The sequence below is a fragment of the Natrix helvetica genome (genome assembly GCF_964273705.1).
Source record: "Natrix helvetica genome assembly, chromosome: 1".
NCBI lineage: Eukaryota > Metazoa > Chordata > Lepidosauria > Squamata > Natricidae > Natrix > Natrix helvetica.
In genome coordinates, this window is record NC_138548.1 from 258807717 (window position 1) to 258827420 (window position 19704).

Genomic DNA, 19704 nt, shown 5'->3' on the forward strand with positions numbered 1-19704 from the left:
CAAACCCTCACCCCCTCCCCACTCCTCCTAGGGCTATAAGCCACATCTCTTCACTAACCTGCTTTCCAGCTCCGTAGAGATTGGGGATATATATATATATATATATATTCTAATATATAATGTACTATATGGTTTAGCGAAATAGTTATGTGGCACCATGTATTGACAGTTCTCAGTAAAGCAAAATACAGCAAGTTAATAAAAGACAATAAAAGTGACAAAACTCAAAATAATACAAATGTGTCAGGAATGGTGAATGTTGAGTCTTGTTCTTATTGGATAGATTTAGCACTTCCAGGGCTTTTCACAAATCCAGCCATCCACACTTTTTCCACATTGACGATCTTCCCATTTGCCTTCAGAATTCATCACTGCACAGTCTTGCCCATGTCCACCATTGTTGGGTTCTCCTTCACGCCAGCGGCTGCAGTTGGAAATTCGAGGGATTATAAAAATGGCAAAGTTAATTAGTCAGTACTGATAAATGGGCGAATCAGCATCAAGAATCCAACATCCACCTAAGCTCCCTATATTCTCCATTATTGCAGCAACACGTGGGCAGAAAATGCTTCAGGAAGCACAGAGGTGGGAGAGATATACATGCGGGCACACTTCTACAAGAAACAGCGGGTTTTTTTCCGTACAAGTGCCTACGCAGCAAGTCTTAGCTAACAGTGTAAGAACATGATGACGAACCTGTGGCACTCATGCCACGGGTTCGCCATCATGTTCTTACACTGTGGCACGCAGAGCCCACTCTGCAAGCATGTGAGCCATTGGACCAGCTCAGCTCCACCACACATGCAAACATGCCTCCCACCAGCCAGCTGATTTTTAGGTCTCTGTCACTCATGCCTGTGGGTGGGGCGCATGCGGGTGATGTGTGCACATGCATGGCGGTGGGGAGTCAGACATACATGCACGGGGGTGAAGGGAGCAGGGGGTTTCACGCGTGCATGCGTAGGGGCAGAGGCAGGGTGGGTGGGTTTCACGTGTGTGTTGCATTTCGGCACACGACAACAAAAAGGTCAGCCATCACTGGTGTAAGATATGGGTCTCTAATAAACTTGCAGCAGGATGGAAACAGCAGAAGAAAGAGCCAGAAAATGGCCCATCTGATGATAGTGGATGACCCAGTAGACTACATCATATATCAGTACATTATCAATGAATGAAACCAGCCCAAAACGGGGCCCTGGTTGCATAAAGGCACTTATAGCCATCATCACACTCCTCTGACAAAAACAAGCTGGGGGGAAAAGAAAAAAACAAAGCCGAAAATCAAAGTGACGAAAGTCTACCCGTAACAACAAAAGATAAAACAATCAGAAAAGTCATAAAATGGGGCAAAACTCACTTAACAAATTTCTCACTTAACAACATAAATTTTGGGCTCAACTATGTTTGTAAGTTGAAGACTACCTGCAGTCAGATGAAATTATGTTGAAAGAGGCAGGCTGATTGCATAGTTTGAAAGTCTAGTGTAGAAATTCCCAAGTATTTAATAAACAAATGAGAAAAAGAGTGACAGTTTTAATAGAGACTTACGTAAATGATGGGGGATTATTGTCTACCCAAATAAAGTTGTTTTCATTGTTAATATCACTTAGACCAATCCAGAGTGTCTTGCCATTTATACGTGAAGAAAGGAACTCCTGAAATATAAGGCAGTTTCAATAGTTCAGCTATAATATACCACACGGAATAGACCAATTGTTCTGTCTTATGAACCATCCAATCATTCTCCAAAACTGGTCAACCAGGTGTGCAAACCTGCAGATCGTCTGGATGCAACTAGGAGGAGTATAAATATAACCATTTAAAACTGTCTACTCCTTTTGTTTGGGCGCATATCAAGGGAGGGTGTTTTGAAAGAATGGATTTAGTGTTCTCTAAAACACATGTACCAATCACAACAGTGTTTCCTGTCATTTGATGACATCAAGGAACAAGAAGAGCAGAGAAGCTGGAGAAGTGAACCAATAGTTGTGCTTAATATACCCTGTACACCTGAAATCAGGACATACAGTACATAGGGTAGTCCTCGACTTTCAGCAATTTGTTTCATGAACATTTGACGTTACAACCGCATTAAAAAAAAACACATGGCCGTTTTTCACACTTACAACTGCTGTAGAATCCCCATGGTCATGTGATTGAAATTCAGATGCTATATTTATGAAGGTTGCAGTGTCTGGGATTATGCGATCACCCATTGTGACATTCTGACAAGTGAAGTCAATGGGGGAAGTCAGATTCAATTAACAACCATGTTACTAGTTTAACAATTGAGTGATTCAATGAACAACTGGGCAAGAAAGGTTGTAAAATGGAGCAAAACTCACTTAACACCATCTTGCCTAGCAATAGAAATTTTGGTTTGCCCAGTTATGGTTGTAAGTCAAGGATTGCTTGTACTATCATTTGACAGCAAGCCTAAACGCAGGATAAAGAAACAAGATAGTAATAATGGCAACAATAAATATGTTATTTGTCTAGTTTTCTCTCAACTTCAGAAGCCTAACCCTAACCCTAACCAAACTAAACAGTGATGCAGCTTGTTAGTATAATCTCAATTGTGTCTCTGTAAAAAATGGCCAGGACAGATGAAGAAAGATGTGCTCTCCTCATCTGATGCAGGAAATGCAAATGAATTTGTGAATGAGGTTACCACCTTTCCATGGAACTGCAAAAATGTATCCTGTAAAGGGGAGCTGCATATCATTCACCTTCATCACCAGAATATTAATATTAACTATGAGGAGAAATGGGAAGAGAGCATTTTGTACCTTGCCCAGAGAAAGAGTTCGGGATGTTTGCTCACAGCCAAGCAAAGGGTCAGTAGCCCTCCACCCAACAGCCTCTCTCATGGTTGACTAAAACTAGCTCCCTTCAACAACAGGTCAAATGTAGCACATAGACATGGAGTCCTGTTCCTGAACTGCATATCCCTTTCCGCCATCTTTTCAAGTGTGAGGACTTCTGACCCGCTTTCTCTACTGAAGCAGGGCATCCCTGCAAGTTTTTCCCTTCTCCTTCTTCCTTCCCTCTAAGGGAATTCATAATCAGAGCCAACATGGCACCCCTGTTCGATTCTCGAGAGCTGAAGTTTCCTTCCCACAAACGTGCTCCTCGAGTCAATGTGCGTGGTTGAAGTTTGAGAAGTGGGAAATGTGTGATTATTAAACAGGATCAGCTTATTACCTGCTCAACCCAATCCTCAATGATAACCAGTTTGCTTCCATCATTCTCGCATCTCTTCTCGGCTTGAGACCAGGCTTCACTCCCCATCTTGAAACTGTAGCATTTTTTTCTGTTCAACAGCCAACCTTTTGGGCATACCTGGCAGCCTGAAGCTATAAAACAGTTGTAGATATTTAAAGACAGATAATCACATATTCTAGAGCTGCTTTTAATCATTAAATCAATATTATCAATGCTTGTGATAATTTGATCCTGCCTGTATATCTCAACAGTCTTGAAAATAAAGTCTAGGCCCAGGTCTTGACTGGCAAAAACTGAAATACTGTATTTGCAGCTTTTAAAAAACCCTTAATGGCTTTCAGATGTTCTGCTCTGCAGATAATCAGATATGAAACCTCCTGGTTAAAATTGGCTCTAAGATTGTAGCTGCCATACTGGCCTCCCTGTTGCTCAACAATATCCCTACCCAAACTGCTAGATTTCGTTGCTAGATGGCTTGTAGCTCTTAGCGCTTTGATCTGCCCCCAAATGGCATGAAGTGTGGGTCAGTTCAGGAGTTCCTCACTACCAGGGCAATCATGGGCCTGACCCAGGGGTGAAATTCAGCAGGTTCTGACAGGTTCTGGAGAACCGGTAGCTGAAATTTTGAGTAGTTCGGAGAACTGCCAAATACCACCTCTGGCTGGCCCCAGAGTGCGGTAGGAATGAAGATTTTGCAGTATCCTTCCTTGTCATGCCCACCAAGCCACGCCCACAGAACCGGTAGTAAAAAAAATCTGAATTTCACCACTGGCCTGACCTAAGTCACCAAGAGCCTAACATATACACTCGTCACTCTGAGTTAGATGTGGTTTGTATCCCAGAGCAGTCGCAATCTGGGAATGGAGGATATCACCCCCAGTCCTTTGCCATAATCAGAGCATTCTCTTACAGAGCATCTTTTTCATCTTATCAATGCTCCTGCCACCTCGTGGTCAGGGGAAAACTACAATTTGGTCCACCACACTTGACTTGGGGATTCCAGGGTGGATTATCCCCCCCCTCCCCTTAGGTTCTGTGGGTCGTTTGACTGAGGCCCTGATCAGAACCTGGAACCAAATATATTAATTTGTATCTATCCTGTTTAAATCGCCAGAGAAGATGCATAGTAATGTATAATACTGTAAAATTGGGCTATAGTTCAAAAATTGTACAACTTTCATTTGTACTTGTATTGTTTAATTCAAACTTTCATTTGTATTTGTATTGTTTAATTCAAACTTTCATTTGTATTTGTATTGTTTAATTCAAATGTCATCAGCCTAGTATCAAACACAAGCTTTCCTCAACACAGCCTCAATTGCAACAATATGGCGTGCTTAACTCTGAAGAAATAACATTTTATGAATCGACAGACAGAGGAATTGTATCTTACCATTAATCTGATAGACTGCATTGATTAAATCAATGACTGTTTTCGCACTTCCGCCACTTTGAGCCACTAGCTCTTGTATCTTTTCATTCACTAAAAGTACAAATTTACAGGAAAGTAATTAAAGGGAAATAAAACTTGAGAGAACACAACTTTTCCCAATCTGTGTCTTTCACAATATGTTGAAACTCCTATACCTATCATGTCCTATCGACAGGATCATTGAAGAGTTTCAGTTCCAAGACATCTGGTGGGCATTGGAGAAGGTTAGCCATTGATATATTGATGCAGAGAAGAATTCAAATAAAGAAATAAGTTTCTAAATCAAACCCAGAGGCTACCGCTGCCCCTAATTAAGGAAGCACAACCAATTAGCGCCAAAACTCATTGTGTTTACTAGTTTGTTCGTAATTGCAGAGGCAATGACATTGGCAGAACTAATAGGTGTTTGGCTTTCAGAGTAAAGGAGCATCTTCTGAAACAGGTCCAAACAGTCTTGAGTAATCCAACAACACCAGGAAATCATGGCCATAAAATGCCTTCTTCAGCCATTGAGAGACACTTAGTAGCTAATGGTCACCAGGTGGCCCAAAACTCTCCATTTAAAGTTGTACGCAGGAACTCTTGTTTCCTGTGTTTTGCTGAGGAGGTTGTCATTAACCTTTTGAAGCTCCCCTTGTGCGTGCAGAAACGGCTTTATGTCAACCTCCCATGGGCATAAGTGTTTCCTGCATACGTTATATAGGCTTAATTAATGCTCTTGTTAGATCTTACATTTGAGGCTGATTTTAATCGTGTTACTGTAATGTAGGTACTGATGAATCAATATGAAATGATTGCATCTACCTCTGTTCATCTTTTGGCTGTATTGTTTAAATAAATAATATTTTCCTTATATTCACACATTCATATGACATACTCAAGAAAAGGTAAGTGTAAAACCATTTTTGCTGTCACTGAAATGTTGATGACAAGCAATTTATGCCTAGAAGAATTTTCCATCTTCCAACTTTCCATTAATGCAAAGATGGCTTTCTGGCAGAACTTGCTTTCACTCTGGCCAGGAAATCATCTTGCCAAAACCATCTTGTCAAAACAAAATCCAGAGTAGCTTCTGACCCAGCACCATCTTTGGGACCAGAAATCCAATAGCATGCACATTCAAAATTGAATCACTGTCATAATTTGAATCACACTATATGAATCCAAAATAAATGTGCAATCAAAATTAGAGTGATTGTCTCAACTCCCACTCCATAAATTTTAGCAATTATGCAAAACTAAGTAAGCTTATCATTCTTATTAAAGATAAGGTTTTGGCTTGTTTATTTTCAGTGAAAAATTATAAATGTGTAAGATTTTATCATTGTTTTATTTGATATATAGATTAAAAATGATTTTTAAAATCATTTTTGCCCAACCATAATGTCCATGAATTTGTTAGTTTTATTTAAGTGGAAATCCCAGAGATTCATGTCTTATTTCTGGAGCTTATACAGTAGTACCACTAAGTCTGAGAACTCCTGATTTAGTTAATGAGTAATCTTATTGCTTTCCATACATTTCCTCCCATCAATGGGAAATATTCATGTCTGAATACATGAAAGTTTCACACAACTGCTTTCTAACACAAGAGGACAGGGAGAGGATTTAGTGGACTGTTGATACTGTTGTGTCCCGCCCCGGTCCCCCGTCCCCTGTCCCCTGATCAATCATCCAAGGCAGATCTCTCACTTTAATGTAGGGCCATCCTTGATAGGGAAAGCTGTCTAAAGAATCCTTCAAGGAAAAAAACAACAATAGAGATGCAATGAACAGGATCTAGGAACTTAGACTGATGTTGCTAGGAATGATTCAGTTTTCAATCTGGAACAATTCAAAGTAAATCTTATCCATGAAATTCCCTATTAGCAATCTCATGTATCCACCTTATCTTTCTTTCTCACCAGAATCAAGCCCGAATCTGCCTATAAAAACCGCTTACCATTCTTTTTCAGGCCATTGTGATCATCCTCCAGCTTTTTAAGGCTGGTATTTACTGCTGTTTCTGAAAAGAAAGAAAAACACAGTAAATTGCAATTGCTACTTTGGGAGAAAAGGCATTTTTAAGACCTCTATATTTCCCTGCACAGGAAGAAATAGGAGGTGCTATGGGATTAAGTTATAGTGGTTTGATTTAAAATTAAATGTCGAGACCACAGTGGAAGCCCACTCCTGTAATAAGCAACCCAATTGTAAATTCTGTTTGAAATTCCCCAGAGCAACAGTACACATGTTTCTTATGTCCCAAGTTTAAAAAAATATGAATTGCTTTTTCTTCTCCCTCCTAGCAATCCTTGAAGAGTACTAGTCTCAGACCTAATTCCAATAAGCCAATTTCCTACTCTCACAGAAAAGAAATACCCCTGCTCCCCATCCTAAGTGGGCAGGAACATCCATTGACAAATTGCTTTATTAATTCATTCAATTGGACCATTAATCATTTCCTCCTAATAACAGATAATCAGCCAAGGCATCCAATAGAATAAAGGTAAAGGTTCCCCCACACACGTGTGATAGTTGTTCCTGACTCTAGGGGGCGGTGCTCATCTCCGTTCCAAAGCTGAAGAGCCAGCGCTGGCCAAAGACGTCTCTGTGGTCGTGTGGCCAGCATGACTGAATGCCAAAGGCGCACGGAATGCTGTTACCTTCCCACCGAAGGTGGTTCCTATTTTTCTACTTGCATTTTTCATGCTTTCAAACTGCTAAGTTGGCAGAACCTGGGATGGGAGCTCACTCCATTACGCAGCACTCCATTACGCAGCGCCAAACTGCCGACCATTCTGATCGACAAGCTCAGTATCTTAGCCACTGAGCTACCGCATCCCTTATTCCAATAGAATAAAGGAGACCAAGAAAAAAGGTTAAGATAGCGGCTATATGACTTTGATTATATGGCCCAGCATCATCTTGAATTGTTGACCCATTCCCCCAGACACTGAACAAAATATGGTCGCCCAGCAGCCAAAACAACGTTGTGATAGGTAGATAACAAAAATAAACAACTCAAGGATGCTTGGAAGGAAAGAAACAATGCGAAACATCAGTTGGGATATCAGACACAAGATGAAGCTAATGCATACCCTGAAAAGCATGGTTGGATTGGATCTGCTGTAGTTCCTTCTCTGTTTTGAGATCTAGAAAGACAGAATATTAGCCTGAGAGATCTAGTTCAAAGTTTAAAGTTTTGCCAGCCAGATAATGTACAATATATGGATTGATTGGAAATTATAAGACAGTTATCCCACGTTAAAACCCCTATATGGTCAGGTTTAGCTTCAGCAGCTTCAGGAATTTATAGACCCAACCCCAGTGTAAATTTTTCCCAAAAGACCCAGACCTTTTTCTCCAAAGATATTAAGTCCTTTGTAAGAAGGGTAGTAATGATTTATCAAAACAAGAAACTAAAAGCTTATGGGATGGGTTTTTTTCTCAGTACAGGCAATCGTATCTGGGGAGATCCTGGTTCAGGCCTAATAAACTTATGATAGTAGAATAGGATGGTTACACAGAAAAGCTAGCCTATTCTAGAAATCTCAACATAAATTTACTGTTAGCTTGTATAAGCAGTATGTGTACACACCTCAATGAATTCAAAATTGGAAATGTTCACTTTCAAGACTCATCAAAATGATGAGCATTAGTCTCTGATCAATATATCTTGCCAAGAAATAGGAAAATATATGAATGCTTTGTGAAATGCTGCATTTCAGTTGTATTCTAGTTACTATTGCCACTATGAAACTTTGTTGGTTGCCTTAAGATAGCCTTTGGTAAGGCGAATACCATCCAGATCTGTAGAATCAATTTCTAGAATACAGGCTAGGGAATTCTGATAGTTGAAATCCATACATCTTGAAGGCCATGTATATACACACACACACACACAGACACACACACACATATATATGTATTTGTGTTACAACCCCTGGTATTCCCAAATATGGGAGGGGGCTAACTACTCCCCCTTTCTGTCCTTCAGCTCATTACAGAGGACCATCCAGACCATACCTATTTCTCTGGCTCAGCTGATAAGGAGGAGAGCCTGTGGCTTAGTGGCTAAGACACCTGCCTAATATGTAATACAGCCAGGTTCAAATCCCAGTAAGGGTATGGCTAGCTGATGAGAGCTAAATAGCTTGAAATAGATCTATAAAGTCTCCCTTTATTTATTTATCAGCACAAATACAACATATATATATATATATATATATATATATATATATATATATATATATATATATATATATATATATATATATATATATATATATATATATATATATATATATATATATATATATATATATATATATATATATATATATATATATATATATATATATATATATATATATATATATATATATATATATATATAAATTGTTTGGAACAACAATATGGAATTATTACCATTTTTTGTCAGCAAAGTTTGATTCATACGCAGCTCTTCTAGTTCCTTGAAAATCTTAGAATCTGGAGGAATAGGGAGATTGAATTCAGATATTGCATCAAATCATGGTTTCCTGGATGAACAACAATTATACACCAAGCCACAAATCATCCTTTATAATTTACAGAAACTGGAAATGCACTCCTCAGTGAGCCAAACCAATTACATTGCAATTTATGTGAAATGTTTAACCTGGCCAAGACTAGCCAATTTGAAATGAATTAGTTTGATTTTCACTTTGAGAGATAGACATCCTCATTAGCATGGAGAGCAATAGATTGTGGGTTCCTGTGAAAGTTAAAGAGGAATGATCTCGAGCCTATAGCAGAAAATAATAAGTTTCTGACATGTTTCAAATGGTTGTCTTCTTAAGGGATAAATCTGTACTGCACATTACCAGTCCACTCTCTTATATAAAGACTGTTATAATAAAAAGGTACAATTATTGACCAAATTTCTCCAGTTCAAGCACTGGCATTTCCTAGTCTGTATTTCAGATTTTCATTGTCTCTTGCTAGCATGGAGGTGTTATGCCTTTTACAATTAGGAGCAGTGGTGGGTTCCTATGCAAAGCGGTACTGATTTGCTTCTCGCGCGCGCCAGCCACACATTGCTCACACATGCACAGTTCACTGTAAATGATTCTGCGCATGCACAAAGACCATTAAAAGCTAACAAGAAAGATGCCAGCAATGGCAATGGAGACTGGGTAACTGGTTCAGGGGCGTTGCCAGCCTGGGTCACTGCTGGTTCTGCGACCCAGACCAGATTACCACTACCAGTTTGGCCAAACCGGGCCTAACCGGGAGCAACCCACCACTGATTAGGAGGAACAAGAGGTAAAGATGAAGAGGTGACAAGCAAAAGAGATTCTGACTGATAGCTAAAAAGAATCTGAGATGTCAGTGAATAAGCAGCTTATGCATCTATGGAGGAAACCATGAAGCTCACTAAGAAAAGGACAGTGTTTTCATTTAACATAACTTTTATATTTACACAATATACAAATTTACTAATTAAAAAGAGTGGCTGATAGTATCTCTAATGCAGGGACATGCGGTCAGGGGAAGCAGGGGAGACAGAGCCTCACCGCTCTCATCATGAAAATAAAAAAAAGGGGGAAAGGCACTGAGGAGCCTTCTGCACATGTGGTCCGGGAATGGGACCACATGTGCAGGAGGCTCCTCTAGCCTCAGCCTCCCTCCTGCACACGTGGTCCCATTCCCTGCCTTCCTGAATCAACATGAAGGGGACCGCGGAGCGTGAGCTGTGGTCCCGCGGAGCGTGCTCCCTGGTCCCCTTCATGTTGACTCAGGAGTCAGGAAGGAGGGGAATGGGACCACGTGTGCAGGAGGCTGAGGCAGCTTCAGCCTCCTGCACACGTGGTCCCATTCCCCGCCTTCCTGAGTCAACATGAAGGAGACCGTGGCTCACGCTGATGATGTCACTAGCCTCACCAGCCATAAACCTCAACGCATGTCACTGCTCTAACTAATAGCTAGCTATGGAGTGAAGTGTTTTACAATGTAGAGAAAAATGTGAGAAGGCACGATGGTTGGCCACCAGGTAGTAGGTTCTAAATAAAGGCTTCCATGTGAAGTGTTCAACTTGGGAATCGCATGACAGGAAAAAAATGGGACCTGAGCAAAAAACCCACATTATTTCCTACAGTATTTTTTTTTCCAATCAGGACATTGAGATCAGTAGTCATAAAAAGCAAGTATTCCTCCTCCTATCCTCAAACTTCATTAAACACAAAATAAATTGGATGAGAAGCGAGGTATTTTGTTGGGCTCCATCCAATCAATTCCAGCCCGCATGGCCAATAGCCAGAGATGATGGAAATTACTTATAGTACCTGTGCAAATATTTCAGTGACAAAACAGATTCATCTGGTATAAAACTGAGCAATAGTTTTTAGTCAATATATTTACTAAGTTGACTCTCTAAAAATAAATTATTTTCAAATGCCTGTATAATTGAAAACATAACTGAGATGCTTTGTTTCCGATTTAGAATTTTTTTTAAATAAAGGTGTCTCTCACCTCCCAAAATTCCCCAAGATGAGGGGAATTGTGGAAAATGCAAACTTAACGCATATGAATGGAAATACTATGAGGTTGATCTTCCTTACTTGTTTGTAAGGTACCAGATTATACACTATTCGGGTGATGGTTAATCTTTTTGGTACTGAGTGCCAAAACTGGAGCGCACGTGTGTCTGTGCCAGAGCACTGGAACCCAGAAGAGAGCAGCTGGCCAGTGCAGATGTGCACGGCAGCCAGCTGCTCTTCTGTATTCTGTCGTGCACATGCGCACCAGATAGCTTCTCTCTTCTGGGTTCCAGTGCATGCATGTGCGAAGACCAGCTTGCCTGTCCACATGCACGCACCCGAGCCTGGAACAGAGCAGCTGGCCGGTGTGCATGCGTGTTGGACCAGCTGTCCAGCACACATGTAGGCGACTGGACCTGGAAGAGCAACTGGCAACGGTGCATGTGCCCACAAAGAGGGCTCTGCGTGCCACCTCTGGCACGCATGCCATAGATCCACCATCACGTCCCTATTCTCCAGGGACGTGCGGTCAGGGGAGGCCGGGGTAAGTAGAGCCTCACCTCTCATCATGAAATAATAATATATAATAATAATATCCATGTGGGAGTTTCATATATATAAGAGGAAGAGGAGGGAGGAGGAGGAGCGTGCGCAGGACGGTGCCAGCTGGGCAACCGGCGGAGGCAGGAGGGTTCTCGGAAGCGCCAATAACCTTCCTGCCTCCACTGTACTTTGCGTGCTCCTCGTGACTGCAATAGACGTCCAGAAGTGGCAAGGGCTTGATGACGTCGCCGCACCTGCCATGCGCGGACGGACGGAGATAGCCAGAGTGGCACCGAGGCAGTCCAGCGGACGAGCGACCGAGGATCAGACTGCCTGATCCTCCATCGCTTGCTCACTCACTCTTTCATCCGCCCGGATCCCTCAGCATCACTCTGGTTACCTCCGTCCGGCCGCCCGGACCCCTCGGCACCACTCTGGTTACCTCCGTCCGGACGAAGTGGCTTGGAGGCAAAGTGCTTTTCTGTGCGTTTGGCGTTTAGGTAGATAGCCAGATGTCCTAAACGCCAGACGCACAGAAAAGCACTGAAAAGCAGCTGCTGTTGGAGATCGCGGAGTGCGAGCCGGCGGAGCGCGCTCAGGAAGGCGGGAATGGGATCACGTGTGCTGGAGGCTGAGGCAGCCTCAGTCTCCAGCACACGTGGTCCCATTCCCTGCCTTCCTGATGACGTCACCAGCCTCACCAGCCATAAACCTCACCGCACGTCACTGCTATTCTCTATCTTTTTCTTCACATCCCAGATCTGCTATTTTAGAATGGAGATAAATGAACCAACTTTTGACTCAGAAGACATACATTTTGATGCCATTACAGCAACAATGATGATCCACAGCAAAAGAAATGCAATGGTCACAAGAGAAAAGATCAGCAGGGATACTCCTGAACCACCTTGGCTGCGTTGTGGCAGGAAATTACCTGTGGACAAAAAAAAACATATGTTTTATGAAACCTAGGGTGATAAAGCTAGGATAAGAATCCAATTATTAATACTATAGAACAGGTGTGTCAAACTCGCATTGTTACGGCATCATCAGGCAACGTTTCATGACTTTTTCCCTCTTCGCTAACGGGTGTGGGCATGGCCAACGCATGATGCATCTGGGCCATGGGGCCGTGAGTTTGACAGCCCTGCTATAAAAGAAAAAATCCACAAAGTTTCACACACACTAGCTAAGATCCCATTCATTCTAGAATAATATTTGAATTAGCTTTTCTCCACAGCAGCAAAGCATGCTTTTATACAACTGGTTTCCTATATGGTGTAAACTTTTATAATCATTAGGCTCTTTCTTCATCACACATGAAATGGACTATGACAGAGATGAGAATGTGCACAGGGAAAAAAACTGCCTTTGAAATGAAACTTCAGAGTAAATGTTCTTAAACAATTGCACAATAAGAAAATTACTATTTCTCCACAGCTTACTGCAGCATTAGTGACTCATCAATTTGAATGGACCAAATGGCTAACACTGTATTTCCTGGTAATCTTCTCTAAGGAAGAATATTAATATAATAATGTCCATAAGAAACTGATCTTACCATAATATCCACTGTTGTCCCAGACAAGTTCTTGTCATGCTTTCTCTCTCTCTCTCTCTTTCTCCAGACAGTGCATTGTTTGTGTTTTCAAATGGAATAACTTATTCTATCAATAATTGCTATGGTAAATAATATTGATGAGAGCATGACTGTTGATAGGACGATGGCAGCCCTCTCGTTGTTATAATATAAATATTCCTAGCCCGCTCATCCCCAAATTTCATTTCCCAGCCTTCTGTGTAGAAGGAGAAAGAGAGATTCTAAATAGAATCAGAATAATTTACTCCGTCAATAACTGCTATGGTAAATCGCTTTATTTCAAAATATGGTCTTGAATGGGAAGTCAGCTACAGTATAATTTTTTAAAGAATCTTTATTTGCAGTGAACCACAGTTGATCTGTATTCTGTACTTATTTCAGCTCATGTCATTTAGGTACATTCAATAGCCCTCTGAATGTCTACGGAGATTCTCCATCATCCAGATTATGGTTGTCCCAAAGGTGCTTTTTTCCAAAAGGCAACTGGACTTTCTTGGGGTTTTTTTTTCTTTGAAAATGTTTCACGTCTCATCCAAGAAGTTTGAATGTTCCAAGCAAAATGTTTTCAAAGAAAAAAAAAAACTAAGGAAGTCCAGTTGCCTTTTTGAAAAAGCACCTTTAGGTGACCTCTGAACCTTAAAGATCATTTCTGTGTTTCAAAGGAGCTTTCACCACACTTTCTGTCTTGTGCTCATAATCTCTCTTTCTTCACAGAACCCTGAGATATGAAATTTGGTGGCAACCAGGCTAGGAGTGTTTATACTATAACAATAATCTGTCAGCTCCCATCACATGTCACACTCTCACCAATATTATTTAAAGTATTGATTACAAGAAGTTATGAATGTCTGCTAAGAAAGTGCTAGTTTTCCCTTGAATCTTTTAAAAAGCAACATCATTTGTATTGCATACCTCTGGTGCAGTGGTGGGTTTCAAAATTTTTAGAACCTCTTCTGTAGGTGTGGCCTGCTTTGTGGGAGTGGCTTGCTGACCATGTGACTGGGCGGGAGTGGCTTGGCAGTCATATGACTGGGTGGGCGTGGACAACTTGTAAAATGTGGTGAAACTCACTTAACAACACTCTTGCTTAGCAACCAAAATGTTGGCTCAGAAACTCGGGCATTTGAAGCACGCAAGTCTTAAAGCTGTCAAGTTACAAGACTCTTGCACCCCTAACCCTTTAGGAAAAAAACCCCCAGGAGTGTTCAAACTTGACAGCTTTAAGACTTGTGGACTTCAACTCCCAGAATTCCTCCTCCAGTCATGTTGGCTCAGGAACTCTGGCATTGAAGTGTGCAAGTCTTAAAGCTGTCAAATTACAAGACCCTTGCATCCCTAGCCCTTTAGAAAAAAACCCAGGTTGTTCAAACTTGACAGCTTTAAGACTTGTGGACTTCAACTCCCAGAATTCCTCCTCTCGCTCTTCATCTTGATGATGTGAGGATGGGCGGGGGGAGGGAGCTGGAACCGGTTCTAAACAGCACTGTATATTTGTGGAACCTCTTCTACAGAAGAGGTTAGAACTGACAGGAACCCACTCCTGCTCTGATGTTAAGTATTAAATATATATATTTTAGCTACAGCTGTTAGAAATGCCTGAAGTATTTTAAAAAGAAATCAGCCTATGTACCAAACCATTTTATCTGTGCGGTAAAATAGGCAAGTAAAAGATTAATTCTTTGATCTCTCAAGTACCTTCATCTGATTTATGTAACTTTAGAGGGTAATGGAATGCACTTCCAGCTGAGTGAGACAGAGAAGATTTCTGAATTGCTTCTCAGCAAGAAAGCAGTAAGATAATAGCTAGGATGCCATTTTTTTACTTCATCAATTCCTAGAATGCCTTGGGGAAACTCTGTTATAACTAAACCGTTTTAAACCTGATAAGAAGTCTTAAAGTACATGAATTAGATCCGGTCATCTTAGTTCCAGAACACATGTGAATGCCTTGTGTTCTTATGAATCTTGCTGATCCAGCAAAAGAGGTTATGACCAATTGATTACAGACCGATGAATGGAGGAAGCAGCTGTCTTTGGTATGACCCAGAGAAAGGGAACAAACTGATTGTCCTCTCAAACATTGCACAACAAAGATCATACGGTTTCAGACTCAAGATGCTTTCCGTTGTGGAACAGAATTACATAGAAAGCTCCCTTATGATGGGGCTAGACTATTTGAACTGAGATTACTTTGATCCACCTTACCAGCACAGAGTTCAGATTCAAAAGCAGCACATTAAAAAGGAAAAAGGCTCATTCTTTGGCCAGTTAACTTCTGCGGGTGTGATAATTGATATTCTCTAAGGGAAACCTCAGGTCTGTGTTTCCTACAGAATACTGACCTAGTTAGTAAACAAACTATGACTGTTTACATGGTTAATTGAACGAACTGCGACCATGTGAGTTTTGCATGTGAAGAGGTTCGCATTATTTATGCCTACTTTATAAAGATAAACTTAGAAACCTTATTTCATAGAATTGCTGGACTAGGAGAGTCAATTGGGGTCAAAATCCCTCTTCTCAGTACAAAAATAGAAAATAAACCATCCCAGAGAGACGGTTGCCTAACTTATGCTTGGCAACATCTAATGAAAGGGACATTTCAGACACTGTTTAAGACAGTTTGGTTGCTATCTCCTCGTTGTTCAAAATGCAGATCAAAAATCGGAACATGAATTTAAAGAGATTTGTCTTCAGGTTTAGATTAGTCCTATAGGCGTTTCATCAGGTCAGATCATTGACCCATCTACTTCAGTGTTAGCTAGAGTTGACTGACTGTTGATTCTCTCGGGGCTCAAGATAGAGGACCCTCACCACATATCTTAGAACAGGAGTCCCCAACCCCTGGTCCATGGACTGGCACTGGGCCACAGCATGCCAGAAACTGAGTCACGTAAACAAGCAAAGCCCCATCCATGAGATGCAGGCAATAATGAAAATTATGCCTCTTCTGGTCCGTGGGGAAAATCCTCTCTCCATGGAACTGGTCCCTGATGCCCAAAGATTGTGGGCTACTGCCTTAGAAGACCTTTAAATCTGAGTTTTCTGGTATACAAAACCTTGTGATCCTCTACTGAGTTACAACATAGTGATGAACTATCCCTCCATATCAGCAAAGAACAGTTACTCTCAGTAAGCATGTACCTCAAGCAGCTACAATTCTTCCCTCATCCCTTTAATTTGCTAGGTGGGTGGAATATTTAAATGTTTGGAAGTAAGTGAAAATGGAAAGAATATCCTCTTTCTTCTCAGATACCCATTCATTTCCCATAGAATGTGCCTTTGCATTTTTTTTCCAGTTTATATTTTGCACAAATCTAATCATTAGTAAGTCCCATCATGGTGATTGAGGCTTATTGTCAGACACCATAAGTATAAGAATTCATATTATTGAAGGAGTTGTGGTCTTATACCAAACTGGCAATCATTTTCATGAATAAATTCTTAAACAGCTGGCAGGCGTTTGTGCTGCTGTTCTAAGTTCCTCTCCATTTGGCCCTAAAAACAGCTGGTTTTCTGGAAACCCTCCCCCCCAGGGGCACAAGTCAAAATTTCTGAATCCAGACAGAGCTGGCAATTACCTGCTGTTTCAAATATCTTGCTTGGCTTCTTCCCCTGTTCCTCGGGCTCCTCGCATCTCTTATAGATACCCTGTGATGATGACATTTTTCTCAGTCTTTGGAAGCTGTCGCACTTTCAGCTATTTATTATAGTCTAAAGTTCTCCCAAACTTTTTCTGAGGAAAGGAAATGAGCATGAGCAGTCGCTCTTCCTCTTTTCAGAACTTCCACGAAGTTCTTAAAACCTTCCTCTGAAAATCCGTTTATCATCATCCCAATGCATGCACTGGTTAACAATGACTTCCTAAGGGTGACGTTGGAATATGATGTCTAGTACTGCTTCAGTACTAAAGTGTCTGCTTTGTGCATGTCAGAATGAGTTCATAGATCTGGGCGCCTTTCAAACCAACTGCCAATGCTGATTAGAAAACACAGTTCCATGCAGTATCAGACTTTTTTGGGAATCATGGACTCCTCCACATGACAGCATTAAAATGCTTTTCTACTGCACAGGAACCAGATAGAAAATATACCAACATAAAAATATGCCTGGATTTCTCTCTTGGTGATGAAGCAGAATATGGATTCTGTTCCCAGGAGACATGAGGAGCAGGAAAAGCTTCTTTTAGTGATAGGCACCAGTAGCAGAAGGTCTGTAGAACTTCTTTTATTCTCCACTTTACATGGAGTGGAGTTTCCATTCTGTGGAATTAGAAGACTGATACCAAAGGAGTTGTTCTTCCCTGCTTCATCTCCACATACTTCTTGGGGCAGAGAAGTACAGGTAGTCCTTGTTTAGTGACCACAATTGAGGCTGGCAACTCTGTCACTAAGTGAAGCATTCACTAAGAGGAAAATCACATGACAAAATCACTTGTGTATGTTTCAGTGTATGTCTTTGTTATATGTTTGTTTTGTTTACATATTTATTTCGTATGTTTCGTTGTACGCCGCCCCGAGTCCTTCGGGAGAGGGTGCGGCTAAGAAATAAATATTATTATGACTACGATTGTGCTTTTCTTCTCCCCACTCCCCTGCCCTTTGGAATGCTCACTGCAATGATGCTGGGATAATTAGCCAGAAGAGATTTAATATCTAAATTCATTGGAGAGGAAGGGATTACAAGAGAGTAAGCAAGCACACATTGGTGAATGTTGTAGAGTGCTCTAGTGGTTGCCAGTGCCAGCACGTTGCTTTCAATAGTGTGTACCCCATTGTGTGCCTGCTTGCTCTCTTGTAATCCTTTCTCCTCCAATATCTCTGCTCTGGAGGGGGTCGACGCAGGAAAACAATAATCAGGAACAGGACTGATCATATGACTGAGGGATAGCACTGTTGTAACTTCAAACAATTGCTGAACAAAACAGTAAGCAAGGACTACCTGTTGAGAAGAACAGCTCCTTCAGTGATACTTCTCCTGGCATCAAGAACAATAAATCTCCAACCATTCTTTATTAGAAAGAAATGGTGGCCGAACACTCGATTCCTGCCCTTCCTATATAGTAAAGCATAGAAGGAAGTGAATCTTCTTGATGCTAAGAGGACTGTAAGCCACTTCCTCAATTCTCCCTCTCAGTCCCTGCTTCTCTTGCTTGCACCCAAAGAAAATGACAAACCAAATATGAGAAGTAGAGCAGACAAATAGAAGCTGTCTCTGCTACTGGCATGGATAAGTTTAAAGCAGTGTTGTCCTTTTACATCCTCTACATATGATAGTTGGGACGTCTCCATTCAATAGGTAGCAAGCAATGCAGAAGAGCTGTGACATACAGTCATGCCAAGCCCCCGAGAGAGGTTCAGAAATCATATTGCAGAGATTGGAAGCAGAATCATACCTGTCTCCTGGGGTGATTTGGCTACACATGACTTACCGTTTGTTGAATATGAAAGATTCACTCACTGTACAAACCGAAGAGACCCACTAAGCATGGGTTTGTGGTCTATGCACATGCTATATTCTATGCTTACAGGGCATGGTTCAATTTTTCAGGTACGTAGAGAAAAGCAGTGAGAAAGCCTCTTCACAAGGCTTACCTAATATGTGCTTTGAATGCAAGAGGATAACCTGTCAAAGTAGCTAATTCTGCTGAAGAAATTCCTTGCCTTTTTTTTTTTTTTTTTTGGCTTTCACCAGAGAAATAAGCTGGACAATAGTTGGAGAAAGCCATGTTGTGCTGTAGGCTGGAGAATCAGATGGATGGGCAGATGGACCAATCTATTTCTTTTATAGGTTTACAGTCAAAGGCAAAAGAGATTAAAAATTCATCAGCAACAGAAAGTGCCCTTCCTCCCATGCCATCAAGATCTTCCAAAATGTGAATCATGGCTGTTGGGAGAGAATTTCAGAAGAAAGAGGTCGTGAAACTAATGAGACCATTTTTGGTTGAATTCATCCCTCTGTCATTTCTTGAGAAACAGCATTCCTTATAATTATGTAACTACTAATGGAACACTTCTCCCTCTTTGCTTTCTATTTCTTGACTGGATTACATGAGTCATAATAACTCAAAGAAAATGGTTTGATAAACTTCATACAGCTCTGACATACTTTTTCTATTAAAAGGGGGTGCTTAACTCTTTCCCATTTTCTTGATATCTATCATAAATTAATCTTCTTTCCAACACTTTTTTCATCCTAGAACTTTCCTGATGTGTGCAGTACATAGACTTTGTAAGGAGAAATGAGCTGAATGGAATAGATAAGCTAGGGAGCTGAAATATTATATACTGTGTTTCCTTAAAAATAAAACAGGGTCTTATTTTCTTTTGACCCCCGAAATAAGCGCTTGGCCTTATTTTCGGGGAGGTCTTATTATGTTTGAGGTGCAGGAAACGGCGAAC

General features: G+C 41.0%; 1 protein-coding gene across 1 annotated transcript; it reads right to left on the reverse strand.

The window, feature by feature from the left end:
- Positions 1–107: 107 nt before the first annotated feature.
- On the reverse strand, positions 108–17037 carry LOC309383719 (low affinity immunoglobulin epsilon Fc receptor-like). Its single transcript, XM_081936556.1, has 9 exons — positions 16885–17037; positions 12518–12637; positions 9068–9130; positions 7738–7791; positions 6600–6662; positions 4619–4708; positions 3205–3356; positions 1549–1655; positions 108–424 (listed from the first exon to the last, which is right to left on the reverse strand). Exons 1-9 carry the CDS (start codon positions 16967–16969, stop codon positions 286–288), a joined length of 873 nt encoding a protein of 290 aa, XP_081792682.1. The 5' UTR covers positions 16970–17037; the 3' UTR covers positions 108–285.
- Between the last annotated feature and the right edge of the window lie 2667 nt (positions 17038–19704).